The following is a 13,673-nucleotide window of genomic DNA, read 5'->3' as shown; positions in this document are numbered from 1 at the left end:
TTTAAGGGACGCTTTTGTACACTTTTTGCTTGATACTATTTGACTTTAGTTAGTTTTTAGTTTACTTTACTGTTTGTTTGTTTGTTTTTTGTTTTGCAATAGCTAATGTAATAGAGGGAAGGGGAAAGGAAAAGCAGCCCCAACTTTGTTTATTCCATATCTCTTCCTGTTTCTCTCCCCCGTTGATCGCCTTCGGTTGTGTAGCTGTTCTGTAGCGATCATCCCTTCGGTGACCCGCATTCGCTGATTCAGCACAGTCTGGCCGAAAAAGGAGTAGGTTCGACCGAAGAAGGGTGAAACGCTACAGAGTGCACGCAAACCTCCGCCCGCCCCTGTTTTTCGCTCGCTCGCTCGCTCGCTTGCCATTTTGTTCCAATCCCAGTTGTTAGACCAATTTACTTAATTTCATCCCAGCTTCGGCCCAGCGGCGGACCGTCGTCGGGCACGGCATTGCACATCATGATCGTCGGTGGCTGGCGGCACGACGCTTAGCAGCAACCACTGCTGGCCGGTCCGCCCGGGCTGTTGCCGCTGCCCAGCGATGGGCTCGTCGGGGAGTGCTGCTGGCCAATCTTGATGCCGTTAGCCTGTGGCGATCGATTTGAAAGGGGGAAAAACAAAAGGAAAGAAAAGTTAGCAAATTCTTGTTCATAGGGAGCTGGGCAAGAGCAACAAAGCAACACACATACCTCATTATTGATATCAAACACACCCTCCTGAATCTTTTCGTAGATCTCCTTCGCCGTGTTGATGAACGCTTCCTCGACGTTGGCCGCCGTACGGGCGGACGTTTCCATAAACACCAGCCCGTGCTCGCGCGCGAACGCTTCCCCTTCCTCCTTCTTCACTTCGCGGCGTGAATCAAGATCACTGGAAAATGAAACAGCAACAAAAAAATACGATTCACTTTCAGGCACACACTCCATCATCGTAAAGCGCACATTTTTACCTCTTATTGCCGATCAGCATAATGACCATATTCGAGTTGGAGTGTTGCCGGGCGTCCTCCAGCCAGGTGGTCAGGTGGTTGAACGTTTCGCGGCGCGTAATGTCGTACACGAGCAGGGCGCCGGCCGCCCCGCGGTAGTACGAGCGGGTGATCGACCGGAACGCTTCCTGGCCGGCCGTGTCCCAGATCTGTAGCTTGATCTGCTTGCCGTCGATGGTGATCATGCGTGCCCCGAACTCGACGCCGATCGTCAAATCGTGCACCGGCTGGAAGCGTTTGTCGGTAAACTGCAGCAGCAGGCAGGACTTGCCCACACCTGAAGGGAACAGAACGGAAAATGGAGTGTCTTTCGGTATCGTTGAATTGTTCAAAGTGTCGTAGCGGAAAACTTCAACTTTATCATTTAAATTAAATAAATAAATAAATAAATAATTAAAAAAAAACTATTAATCATTTTTCTATTATTTTCCTATCACAAGTGTGTTTAATAATAATTTAATTTAAAAATAGACTAAATGGTAAATTTATCATTAAATAATAAATGGATCCACCTTAGACATACAAATTATATCGTAAAAATGAGATTCAACTGCTAAAACCGATTACGGTGTAAAGAAACCCATCTTTGCTCAATAAAGCTTCATCCAAACGTGAGTCACACAGCGCTTCAAGTATTTTCTCTTTTCTTTCTATCAATATTTATCATTTTAGCGTTTGCTGCCGTGAACCCGCTTCTGCACGAATAAAAAATAATAATAAAAAGAAAGAAAAGAAACCCCAACAACAGTGCACAGTGAAAATTGCATTGCCTACTTGCACTACACCACTACACTTGATTGAACCGCCCCATCTATGATTCATGCTTCCGGGCAAAAACATAAACAAATGCAACATTAAAAGCATTATTGAACGTGGTTCCACAGCCCTCTGTTATGCTTGCGAGTGGGGTGGAGGGAGACAGTTTTCTTTTATCGTATTTTATTCGTTCGTTTTCTTTTCCTTTTCCATCGCTATTTTTTTACTTTCTTTTTAATCCCTCCCCATGCAATAATAGGACGGCACATACATTTCCGCCCGCTCTGTTTTGTGCAGCAGTGTGGCCACTTGGATGTGCCGCCGTACACCAATATTGCGCATCGAGTGGTTGCTATGTGAAAACGCCACGGTGATTTCATATATTGCATGCGGGACACAGTGGCAGGCGCCCCTAGTAAGAAAGCTTGACGAGACGGTGTGCTCTTGCTTCAAGCGGGGCCAATTTTTGGGCTCAGGGACACTGGACAGCAATTCGTGCGGGTGGTTCGTGCGTTATTACTTTTCACACGGCTGACATACGCGGTGGCAGCGCCATGCACGAACAAAGAACCAACGCGCGCCCAGGCAAATAGTGTCCGTCTGACCCGGTTTTACAGCCCACCACCACCCGTGACCAGCGGGCGCGCGTCCGCAAGTGGTAGTAGTGGTGCAAATTATAAACAATTCCTTTCTCGGTGTATTGTGAGCATTCTTTTCGTCATCTCCTCCCCCCCCTAGAACGATCGTGCATCGATGCATTCCGAGTGCAATCAACCGCAGCGAAAGGAAACTCGATCTGGCTCGCAGGCAAAGCGCTCCCATATGGTGGGTCCGGGAAAGGGAAAATGCTTCTTTTCGTTCGACAGCGCGCACACACACACGCACAAACACACCAGTCGATTTCCTTCTCTATATTCTTCCTGGGCTTCTATTCCGGGTGTGTGTGTGTGTATATGTGATAAACAGGCCAAGTGTGGGGTTGATGACGAAAAATTATCGATTTTGTTCTTTGCCACCGCTGCTTTCCTCCTCCTCCTCCTGCTGCCACCAGACACATGGGGTGGCGTGTTGGTCGTGACGCCTGTGTGTGGTTGGGTTTCATCCTCCCTTATGTGTCCCTGTGCGCGCGTGTGTGTGTGTGTGTAACCAAGATGCGGGTTGTGCTCACATCACTCCCGTACGAAAAGGAAAATCATGTTTAATCATCCTTTTTCATTCAGCCATCGCACCCCACCCCTTGTGTTCCTTGCTTCCTCCTGTGCGCGTCCCTCCCGTCCGCATCTGCTGCGTAGCTGTGTTGGTGTTCACATACACCCCGCGCGCGCACAAACACACGCAGCTCCATCGCCTACGCAATTGCAAATTAAATCACACCCAAAAACAGCCCTTCTTCCTGTTGGAAAAGCTGCGAAGGCGGATGAAGTCCTCCACCACCACCAGCCCATTTGACGGGCCCCGGAAAAGCGACCGAGCTGCTACCGTATGTTTTCCGAGCTAACAAATACGGAAGTGTCTTTCTGCACCATGTACTTTGTTCCATTCTTTCTTCCGTGCGTCTTACCTGTGTCTCCTATGATGATGTATTTGAACAAGTAAGCGTACGACATTTTGGCGTAGAAGATTGGTCGCGGACGTGTGGGCGATGAAGGATGATGATGATGATGGTGCTGCTGCGCTGCTGCTGGTAGGGCTCGCTGTGTACGCTGTACTTTAGCAAGCAATTACGTGGATTTCACGAAATCTGTTATCACACACGACCTTCCCTGTTCGCTTTTATGTTGCTTCTTCACACCACACACTCACACTCTCACAGACTCTTGTAGTGGAGTGGAGCACAGATCACTCCCGTGTTGTGACTAGAGCGTTTCACTGCGTACTTGGCCGTGGCACTGTGGAAAACACACGCATAACACACTCGGATGCAAAATATCGTACAGACAACACTGGGTGAAGGCAAAACTACGAGGGAAGGCAATTCAATCGAGAGAGAGAAAGGGGGGAAATAATCAATTCTTCACACTTTTGCCTGCAATACGGCCGTGTTTATCTCTTTGTTAAAGGTTTTCGGGGTCTGGGCCAGCAAAAACACACTTGGACGAGAAAAAGTGACTGCGACTTCTGATTCTGCTGGTTGGGGCAGGTTGCATCATGCGACGTGCAGGTTGACACAGGTTGACAGTCGATCGAGCGTGTTTGACAGCTGCGGTTGGCGACATTGAAGACATTATTTTGGTAAAATTTTATTAATTTGGTGCTTTTTTTTTGTTAAATGCACATTTTAAAACATAACACTTGCTGTAATTTGTGCTTCTTTTCTATCTTTTTAATTTCACCACTTTTCTAAGTAAACAGAATCCCCATCACGTCCGAGATGGTCGCCCGCTGTGCGCTGTTGTGGGTTTTGTTTTGATTCCGTTTTTCCTCCATCCGTGCGGATGACGTTCCGGTTTGCGTTTTATGCAGCAGCGAAAATAAACGCCAATGCTTGCGCTTGCTGCGTAATCGTTTCGCTAGCAATGAACGTGCTGTGATTTATGTGCTCTCGTGCGCGTTTTGGGTTACGGCTCGCGTCTGTGTGCATTTCGGTTGAGGGTTGTCGCTTTTTTGCCAAAGGCTCCAGTTGTTGTTTGCCAGCATCATCGAGCCCAACACGCCCAGCCATGATACGGTACCGGGTAGTGGCGCTTGTGCTAATTGTGCTGCTAATTTATTTCTTTCGCCTCATCTTTGCGTCCGGCGGCGACCGGAGCCAGTTTTACCAGAACTGCCTAAAGTTCTGCACGCTCGACAACTGCACGCAGTGTAAGTATGAGACAATGGGAGACCGACTATTGGATGGTGTGTTTGATTGTACATACTGGGTTTTTTAATGCTAGCTGGCGTATCGTACAAGAAGGAGCTACAGTGGAAGCACGATCCGATCAATAAACTGCTGCTGTGGACCTGCTACGATGAGTGCGGCTACGACTGCATGTGGCGGACAACGGCCGCCTTTCACAACCGCAACTGGACGACGCCACAGTTTTACGGCAAGGTAGCCGCGAGCATTTCAATACTTTAGTTCCGATTCAAAAACACCTTCCTGCTTCCTCTTCTTTCTATGCTCCAGTGGCCATTTGTGCGATTCCTCGGCATGCAGGAACCGGCCTCGGTACTGTTCTCGGTGGCCAACTTCGCCACGCACTACAAGATGCTGCAGCGGTTCAAGCGGGAGGTACGCACCGACAGCCCCATGTACGGCACGTGGCGAGCCTTTTCCTACATCTGTCTGAACGCGTGGATTTGGTCCGCTTTTTTCCACACGCGCGATTTTCCCGTGACCGAGCTGCTCGACTACACGTTCGCCTACTCGATGGTGCTGGCCTCGTTCCACTGCATGGTGATGCGCATGATACACCGCTCGTCCATCGTGGTGCGCGGCGCGTTCAGCTGCCTGTGCGTACTGTTCTTCGTCAACCACTTTTCCTACCTTAGCGTTGGCCGGTTCGACTATTCGTACAACATGAAGGCGAACATTGTGACGGGTAAGTGGTATGCATTTGCGGGACTTGCTTTCCGTTCGGTTGAGTTTTTTTTCTATGTCCTTTCCCGGTCTCTCGTGCGCAGGTATGAGTGGTGCCCTCGGTTGGATTTTGTGGTGCTTTCTGCAGCGCAAGAAGCGCCGCTACGTCTGGAAGTGCTTTACCTTTATCGTGCTGGCGACATCGTCCTTGCTGCTGGAAATAAACGACTTCCCACCGATCCTGTGGACGTTCGATGCGCATTCGATATGGCATTTGGTAACGGCACCACTCACAATACTGTTCTATAGGTAAGTGAATGCATCATTTCAACGCTGTTTGTGCGTGTTTTGAAAGCGTAATTTTCGTTTTTTTTCCAGTTTTATAATCGAAGACTGCAAAACGCTGCGCAAGGAGTTGGTCGGCGTGGAAGATGAAGAGAGCCGCAAGCTGCTCTAATAGCTACTAAGATCGACAAGCACGCATTGCTATATCCGTTGAAGGACAATAAGACAAACATGGGCAACACGTGCAACGCGTAATGGTCAGCGCAAGCAGAACCGTTGAAACCGATGATATGCGCGATGATGTATTTAATATCGTTTAGTCGTTGGACAGAAAGTAGAATATTTGTCTACTTTTACACAACCACTTGGTAAAACGCATTTTTGGCGCATTCTTTTTTTTTAACTAAGGATACATTTTTATCATATTCTTTCAACTGTTAAGCGATTTAAAATGTACTTATTCAGGGCTGGTCACACTGTTTGGGACGGCTAGGCGTATACTCATTTCTGCGTACTCTTCTAAATCGTTCCGAATCGTATTAATTAGCTAAAGAGAAAACTATCGAATCAAAATTATGCCAAAACTTAGTATCGAAAAAACCAAACAACATGCAATTGAATTCAACCAATTTACCTTAAATTTTGGAGCCAAATGTACGGAGCGATGGGCCTCCAGCGCTCTTTTCCTGCAGCTAGATAAGTGTAACCGTAGACGTGTATGTCAATTGAATGTATAGCCCAGTTTTTGGAATCACATATTTATCCGTTGTGCGATCGCGCAGCGACCATTCTAGTCAAACTTTATAACATTCGTTCGTGCGTTCGGGCTCCGCAAAGGGGGATTGTCAAAGTACATGGTAATAAAACGATCGGGTAAAAACGAAAAAAACGGCGTGATGGAAGGCTCCACATTTTTTTAAACTCTTTTGGAAACTCCCCTCGTGGAAAAATGGCTACATACTGATTACTCGCGTGCGTATTCCAGATTTATTCGTAGGATATATTATATAGTGCAGATATTATACTAGCCACAAAGGAACCGGAGATAGTATTTAAGAGCAATAATTAATGATTAAATATTATAAACCAATAATCTACGAAATTCGGCAAACCCCGTTGCAGCTGTGCAGCTAGAATAGGACCACAAAAATATACAATACTTTTAATTCGAGCAAAGCAATCGTTCGCACTCATTTTCCGGAAAAGAAATCACCGCATTGTGCAGCACTGCGCCCTTTGCGTTGGAACTAGTTACACATTGGTTTATTTTTCAGCACTTAGTTGTATTCAATACGATACGCGATTAATGTTCCTTTACATTGAGTTCATACATATAAAAGAAAAACAATCAAAACAAACAAAAAATTAGGTAAAAAAACCGTACCTTCACGCCACCTCCAATGCAAGCTCCCAATTGATGTGTGTAATATGTTTACGCGTGCAATGTCCGGTGCAGCGCGGGAGCGTGGAGTAAAAACACCACCGGACATACACAGCTTTTGAAGCTTTCCACTCGTATCCACTCACTAACTGGTAGCACACAAACACACACACGCGCTTACTTGCTTGCTAACGTTTTTCCCTTTTTTCAACTGCCAACGCCATTGGAATTGTTATTGTGTTAAAAAAAAGCAAAAGCGCGCGATCGGTTTATCGTTTCCTTCCAGCATTTCTTCCCACCTAGCTATCTTGCTGTCTCCTTGCGCTTCCCGTTTTAACCCTACGATGCCGGCCTTCGTCCCAATAATTACCGGCGTCAACGTTTTTCAGTCCTAGACGAAAGATCCTTTCGATTTCTTTGCTTTCACCGTGCTTTTCTCTCTCTCTCTCTCGCTTCTATTTCTCTTACCGCGAATTAGGCAGAACCTGGAACCTATCACTAGTTCTAAATTGGCGATGGGCGAGTACAACAACAAGTAGCGAACAATTAACGACCCCGAAAGGAGCCACCCGCTTTTACGCATTTTTTAAGTGTTAGTTAGATATTAATTGGTTACAACTCTCGATAATTTGTGTGTGTTTTCTTTTTTTGCAACTCACCAATCCATAATATTAATTATGTTCTCACTAATTCTATTATTATATATAATAATATTATTATGCACGAGCACGGGCAGCATGTGCTGTGTGTTATACGTTTACGTGTGTTTTTTTGTTGCTGAGTTAGTATTTTATGTAACGCAATAACTTTTTCTTCTTCTTCCTCTCCTTCTTCTAACATTCAGATCACAAATTTAATTTGCCATTTCACGTGGTGTATAAGTTTTGCTGTCGCTCTCTTACCGGCTAAGAATGTGCGGGGTGTAGTAGGGGCTGTGGTGGTGTGCATTTTGCCTTTTTCAGTTGCGGGGGGGAGGGGTGTGTGTGTTTGTATGTGGTGAACCAAATATTCACTGGGCTCTGTTTTGGTTTGGTGTAGGACTGGGTTGGTAGACGACTCACGACCTATGACCGCCTAAGGGCTTCGGTACGCGTTGCGCCGTGCGTAAGCCGCAAACCGAACGTAGTCGTTGATCTGCGTCAGCTGGTTCCAGTACTGATTGCTCCACAGGGCGTACGTCCGGTGGTAGAGGGCGGTCGCATGTGCATCGCCTCCCGCATCTGCTGCGGCAGGCTGACGGATGGGCCGGCTGTCGCTGCCGGCGATGCCATCGCTGGATGGAAGGGTGGAAGCAGATTCTCCATGCGCGACATGAACGCGGGCGATCGGGGCGAACGCTCCTCGTCCATGATGAGCGGTGGTACGGCCGTGGGAGGATTGCCCCCGACGACGGCGGGGTTCGTGGCTGGTGGTGGAATAACACCGCCGGCCACCAGGAGGGGCGGTGTCGGGATGCTGGGCACGGCAAACAGATGGGGCGAAGCGGCCACCGACACCGAGTTCGAGGTGACGGCACCGATCTGCTCCAGGCTGCCGGACGGCGCAGCGATAGCACCACCACCGCCGGCAGCAGCAGCGGCCACCACCATCAACGGATCGGCGACGGCCGCCGCCAGTGCGTCGTTCTCTTTGGGGGTCGATTTAGCCGACGCCACCGACACGCGGTCGACATCGTCGAAGAAGGACGAGTTGGAGGCGTCACTGTCGTACGACGAGTACGAGCTCGCGTCGTCCATCATGTCGTCCACGTCGTGGGCGGCACACTGCGGCCCGATCGGCCCGATCGGGTCGGCCTCGATCGGATTGATGTTGGGCAGCGACTGCTGGTCCAGCATCTCGGGCGGTTCCGGCGTCGAGCCGACGTTCGAGCCGACCGTGTTCGAGTTCACCTCGAGCGAGTCCTGCTGCTGGAACCGGATCCGGTTCGGCAGGTTCGCCTGTATCACATCCTCCACGTCCTCCTCCTCGAACAGCGAGCCCCGGTTCGAGCCGCACGTGTTCGAGTTGAGCTCGATCTCTTCGCCCTCCTCGCCGTGCTCGCCGATCTCCTCCGCCAGCGGGCCCCGGTTGCCGCCGTGCAGCCGGGAGGAGTCGAGCGAGATGCCGCACGGGACGACGTCCGGCACGGAGCACTTGCGCGTCAGGCCCCGATCGCTGACCGTATCGTCGTGCACCTCCAGGCTGCAGCCGTCGATCGAGTGCAGCTGCACCTGATGCTCCGGATGCTCCACGCCCAGCTCCTTCTGCTCCATGATCTTCGCGAACAGCGCGTCGTTGTTCGCCTCGAACGGTGGGCAGTCGCCCCCGTTCGCCTCACTGTCCGAGCTGTGGTCGATGTCGGAACAGTCGACCGAACCGATCTGCCGGAAGCGCGGATCCGGGATTTGGCTCAGCCGGGACAGCTGGGCGTTAAAGTCCGATCCCACCTCCACCTTCTCCGTCACGTTCGTGCTGAGGGAGGAGCTGCTCTCGAGGTCCGATTCGTTGCCCCCGTTGCGGGTGATGATGGTTGTAATGGTGTCGCCCGCTACCAGCAGCACCGGAGGCCCGTCCATATCGGGCACGGGTGTCGAAAGGCTGCCCCGGATCGTACCGGGCGCACCTTTAACACCATTCTTCGATGGTCCCGGTTTTGGTGAATCATTATCATCCTCCTCATCATCGTCATCATCGTCGTCGTCGTTGTTTTCCACACCATCCTGCTCCTCCAGCAGTAAGCTGTTTCGGTCCTTGCCATCCGCCTTCTTTTGATTGCCGTTCAGCGAATCGAGCCGCTTCGTTTTGCCGCCCCGCTCACCGTTCGCTTGTAGAGCGCCACCCCGCTCGAGACTGAGCTTTTCCATCGACATCGACAGCCCATCCATGGCCACGGTGGACGACGCATGAGCGCCCGTCTCTTCCGGCTTGCCGGGCGACACATTTCCATTCAGCTCCGTCGCATGCCCGTTCGTGGTCTTTCCTTTGACCGCTGGGGCGGCTGCCTCGACCGCTGGCTGGCTCGTCGTGCCGTTCGGCGCATCCAGCTCCACCACCGTCTCCTCGTCCGACGTTGACTTCTCCAAACTGTCGTCCAGCTTCTGCTCCTCGTTGTTATTGCTTCGCGACGGTTCGCCCCCATTGCCCAGCTGCTTGCCCAGCATCTTCATCGCCTTCAGGAACAGCTGGTCCACGTCCTTGTCGCGGATCTCCTGCACCATCTGCGAGGCGAACAGCTTCTCATACCGGTCCCCGTACCGCTCGAACTGCCACACGTCCTCCAGGTTGCCCTGGGGCAGCTTCAGTACGAACATCTCGTTCCCACCGATATCGTGCAGGATGCGCCGGTACCGCTCCATGTCCTTCACGCCCGACACGAGCGTTATCGCGATGCCCTTCGTGCCGAACCGGCCCGCCCGCCCTATCCGGTGCAGGTAGGTGGCGTTGTCCTTCGGCACGTCCGCATTGATCACCAGATTGACGTTTTCCACGTCGATGCCGCGCGCGATCAGATTGGTGGCGATCAGTACGCGCGCCCGGAACGAGCGGAAATCCTCGATCGCCTTCAGCCGGAACCGCTGCTCCATGCCGCTGTTAATGACCTCCGCCGGCCAGCCCGCCTTTTTGAGGTACGTGCAGTACGTTTCCGCCTTGGAGATCGTGTTCGCAAACACCACGCACTGCGCGAAGTTGATCTGCTGGAAGATTTCGTTCAGCACGCCCACCTTCGCCATCAGGTCCTTCACGTTGTCCGGTTCGGCCGGCAGCTCGCGCACAAACTGTTTGATGCCGAACAGCAGCGGCACCTCCCGCTTGGGCGTGACGCCGATAAACTTGGCGTTCATGTACCGCAGCAGCTCCCGGTCGCGGTTGTTGTAGAACGTGGCGCTGCACACGATCGTCTGCCGCTTGTCGGACAGGGCGCCCACAATCTTGTCGATGTCGCCGCGCATGCTCGGCTGCAGCAGCGTGTCCGCCTCATCCATCACGAGCGTCCGGATGTAGGACGTGTTCAGCACGTTGCTCTTGATGAGATGCAGTATCCGGCCGGGCGTACCGACTACCGCCGAGCAGTTTTGCAGGTTCTTCCGATCGACGCTAATCTCCATGCCGCCGATAAAGGAGCGGGCCTTAAAGTTGCCCAGCTCGCCCCCGATCCGGTTCAGCACGGATTCGACCTGCACCGCGATTTCCCGCGTCGGCACAATGGTCAGTGATTGCGGAAAGGCGATCTCCGGATCGTGGCTCTCGACGATCGTGATGGCGAAGACGAGTGTTTTGCCCGTGCCGGACTTTGCCTGCACCAATAGATCTAAAAAGATAAATAATAATGTTTACCATCTATGTAGGGGGTAGAGGTACATTATTGATTTTCCGTACCGAAATCACACCGTGCCAATGGAATGGCTCGCGCCTGTATCGGGGATGGATGGACAAAGTTGTTGCGGGCGAGCGCCTGCTTCACTGGGTCGGACAGCGACATCCGCTCGAACAGCAGGCTGCGATCCACCATGACGTCGGCGGTACGCACTTTGTCATCATTCAAGCTGTGGCCAGCCATTTTGGCAGCTTGCTGGAACTGCCCACTCACTCGGTATGGGCAATGAAAGTCGAGCAATTCTAATCACGCACACAAACACACCCAACGGAAAAGATTCCCAAAAAGGAAAATCTCTGGCAGTAGGAAAAACCTCCCCGTCCCGGAAAACTAAAACGTGACCGCCTTTCGTGTGTGTGTTTTGATGGCGGGGTTTGTTTACAGTAGTTCTGTGCAAGCCCCCGTGCACAAAGATCCGTCCAGTGCGGGTTGCTGCGTACGGACCGCGATTTCTTTCACCGTTCACTCGCTTCGGCTACATTTGGCACCGCGGTTCGCACTATTTGCTGGCCAGTAGCGACGATTTTTAGGTGAGTTTTCGAACAATTAATTTTCACTTTTGCCCGTGCCTGCAAAGAATCGCGAAACCTGTTTTCGTTTTATTCACAGCATGACAGATTGGGGATGTAATGACAGCAGTGAGCAGAGCGCCATCTGCAGGAATCGGCTGATACTAATGTCCAGGTTTGTGTACATTGCGGTGAGACGCGTGTTTGTTAAATAATAATTTAAAATCAAAAGGAAAAGGTTTTAAATCTGAAAAATGTAATTCCTTTCAAAAATTGATGATGTGCAAACGCATCAACTTGTACACAAGTAGTAGGTCACTGAAAAGTCTCCGTATTCTGAAATAACCTTTTAGCAATGTCTTCAGGGGGTTCGCCAACCCTGTTCAACAACAATCGAACGCGTACAGGTGTAGCTTGACTATTGTGTTTGCTTCTCCTAACAAAAATAACTAATTTAGTTGGGGGCTGTGATTTGGTGCGTTACATTTGTATCATATAATATTCGTAAATGGAACTTTGAGAAAACATTTTGACCCACGGACTCTGAACCACTTTCGAGCATTGCTACTCATGAGTGCTTGGAGCCGTTGTAACCATACGGATGGTATCGGCGGTTAAAACGGCTTCAACGAATCCATCGGTACCCTTCTCTAGCTTCTTGGCTAGCGGCGCCGGACGGCTTCGACCAACTTCTGTCGGTTCTGAGCTTGGAGTGTTGCTCCTGCCTTCCGAGGCTGGTTCTGATTTTCATGTCATCTTAAAGTATTTCGGAACCGTTTCCGGATTTCTGTCGAATTTACCCATCACTACTAAGATTTAAAAGGATTGGATGCCCCCTGCAGGTGTTGAGTGGTGGGGAAGGGGGGATTTTCTGCACTTGGCTTTGGATCAACTAAGGCTTTCTGCCTCAACTACGAGCCCCTATAGTCTATGAGCCCCCTTTGTCTGTAGGGCCCCTATCGACGTAGGCTCTTGATGACACTACTGTACACACTTATATATATTATAGACTTACCATTCTCGTGCTGAGTGTGATATCCTACCATATCCTACCAGTACAGAGTACACACGCTGCTCAACTCCGACGTTCAACACCATCGTTCTTTTCTTACCAGAACACAACCCCCTTTATTGTGCTCACCTCCGTACTGATATAAACTTAACTATCATACAAACCTCGCATTCTTCTTTTTCTTACTGAAGGACCACATTCCCACTTCTTCTCGGTACTAAAATATGGGTACAGGTTGTTCACATCCCAAACCTATCTCACTCTCCTGTATCATGATAAATTTCTTTAAAACGCTGCGCTAACTTTACACCCATATCACATACTTCCGTCCTTCCATAGAACTCCATGGAAATTTGCTTAATTCAGGCTGTAGGCCTTATTTTTCTGCTGCATAACAAGTCCGTTTAGGCCGTCCGAATCGACCTTCCCACGGGTCGCTCTATGTCAACTTCTCGGTATAAATTCCGGGTTCTATACCTACCATGTTATTCGCATACTTCCGGATGACCCTCCTGTCAATATTCTATGCCATTCTCTATCTCACTTTGTTGGTCAAACACAACTGCAACTTAATTTCGTTTAAACTCCTTACTGCGCTTTCTCCTTAGTATTTAAATAAGTCGCTCATTAATTCACCTATCCTATTTTAATTACTTTCCAAGATCCTTTAAAGTAATTGTTTTTTAGGCTTCATGGCCTTATCCCTTTACTGCTGCATTCAAAAGTACCTTATCACCAACTTTTACTTGTATTTTTAGCTCGGCGCCTCTCATCCTCTCTTGCATTTCGCTCCGAACTTTGCTGTTCTGTCTCGATCCCTGAGTTCAAATCAATCCAGCCTCCTGCCTTGAGTTCAACTATCATGTTTGGCAATAAACCCTTAGCC

General features: G+C 50.0%; 3 protein-coding genes across 3 annotated transcripts; 1 reads left to right on the top strand and 2 right to left on the bottom strand.

The window, feature by feature from the left end:
- Positions 1-106: 106 nt before the first annotated feature.
- On the bottom strand, positions 107-3,890 carry LOC120895844 (ras-related protein Rab-2A). The gene is made up of 4 exons (XM_040299521.1): positions 3,306-3,890; positions 950-1,265; positions 690-870; positions 107-587 (listed from the first exon to the last, which is right to left on the bottom strand). Exons 1-4 carry the CDS (start codon positions 3,349-3,351, stop codon positions 489-491), a joined length of 642 nt encoding a protein of 213 aa, XP_040155455.1. The 5' UTR covers positions 3,352-3,890; the 3' UTR covers positions 107-488.
- Positions 3,891-4,055: 165 nt separating this feature from the next.
- On the top strand, positions 4,056-6,702 carry LOC120895843 (post-GPI attachment to proteins factor 3). The gene is made up of 5 exons (XM_040299520.1): positions 4,056-4,546; positions 4,621-4,778; positions 4,854-5,268; positions 5,351-5,555; positions 5,625-6,702. Exons 1-5 carry the CDS (start codon positions 4,279-4,281, stop codon positions 5,701-5,703), a joined length of 1,125 nt encoding a protein of 374 aa, XP_040155454.1. The 5' UTR covers positions 4,056-4,278; the 3' UTR covers positions 5,704-6,702.
- A 91-nt stretch (positions 6,703-6,793) lies between these two features.
- LOC120895841 (probable ATP-dependent RNA helicase DDX20) lies at positions 6,794-11,880 on the bottom strand. Its single transcript, XM_040299518.1, has 2 exons — positions 11,269-11,880; positions 6,794-11,200 (listed from the first exon to the last, which is right to left on the bottom strand). The coding sequence occupies exons 1-2, from the start codon at positions 11,447-11,449 to the stop codon at positions 8,052-8,054; spliced, it is 3,330 nt and encodes a 1,109-aa protein (XP_040155452.1). The 5' UTR covers positions 11,450-11,880; the 3' UTR covers positions 6,794-8,051.
- Positions 11,881-13,673: the final 1,793 nt, after the last annotated feature.

This window comes from Anopheles arabiensis, chromosome 2 (assembly GCF_016920715.1).
Source record: "Anopheles arabiensis isolate DONGOLA chromosome 2, AaraD3, whole genome shotgun sequence".
NCBI lineage: Eukaryota > Metazoa > Arthropoda > Insecta > Diptera > Culicidae > Anopheles > Anopheles arabiensis.
Note: the sequence above shows the minus strand (reverse complement) of the source record. Positions and strands in the feature narration are given on the sequence as shown.

Coding starts and splice junctions, on each gene's coding strand:
- LOC120895841 (XM_040299518.1), bottom strand. CDS start 11,449: ATGGCTGGCCACAGCTTGAATGATGACAAAGTGCGTACCGCCGACGTC. Junction 11,201..11,268: donor ATTGGCACGGTGTGATTTCG/GTACGGAAAATC, acceptor TTATCTTTTTAG/ATCTATTGGTGCAGGCAAAG.
- LOC120895844 (XM_040299521.1), bottom strand. CDS start 3,351: ATGTCGTACGCTTACTTGTTCAAATACATCATCATAGGAGACACAG. Junction 1,266..3,305: donor CATCATCATAGGAGACACAG/GTAAGACGCACG, acceptor TGTTCCCTTCAG/GTGTGGGCAAGTCCTGCCTG. Junction 588..689: donor TGTTTGATATCAATAATGAG/GTATGTGTGTTG, acceptor CGATCGCCACAG/GCTAACGGCATCAAGATTGG.
- LOC120895843 (XM_040299520.1), top strand. CDS start 4,279: ATGTGCTCTCGTGCGCGTTTTGGGTTACGGCTCGCGTCTGTGTGCATT. Junction 4,779..4,853: donor CGCCACAGTTTTACGGCAAG/GTAGCCGCGAGC, acceptor TCTATGCTCCAG/TGGCCATTTGTGCGATTCCT. Junction 5,556..5,624: donor CTCACAATACTGTTCTATAG/GTAAGTGAATGC, acceptor TTTTTTTTCCAG/TTTTATAATCGAAGACTGCA.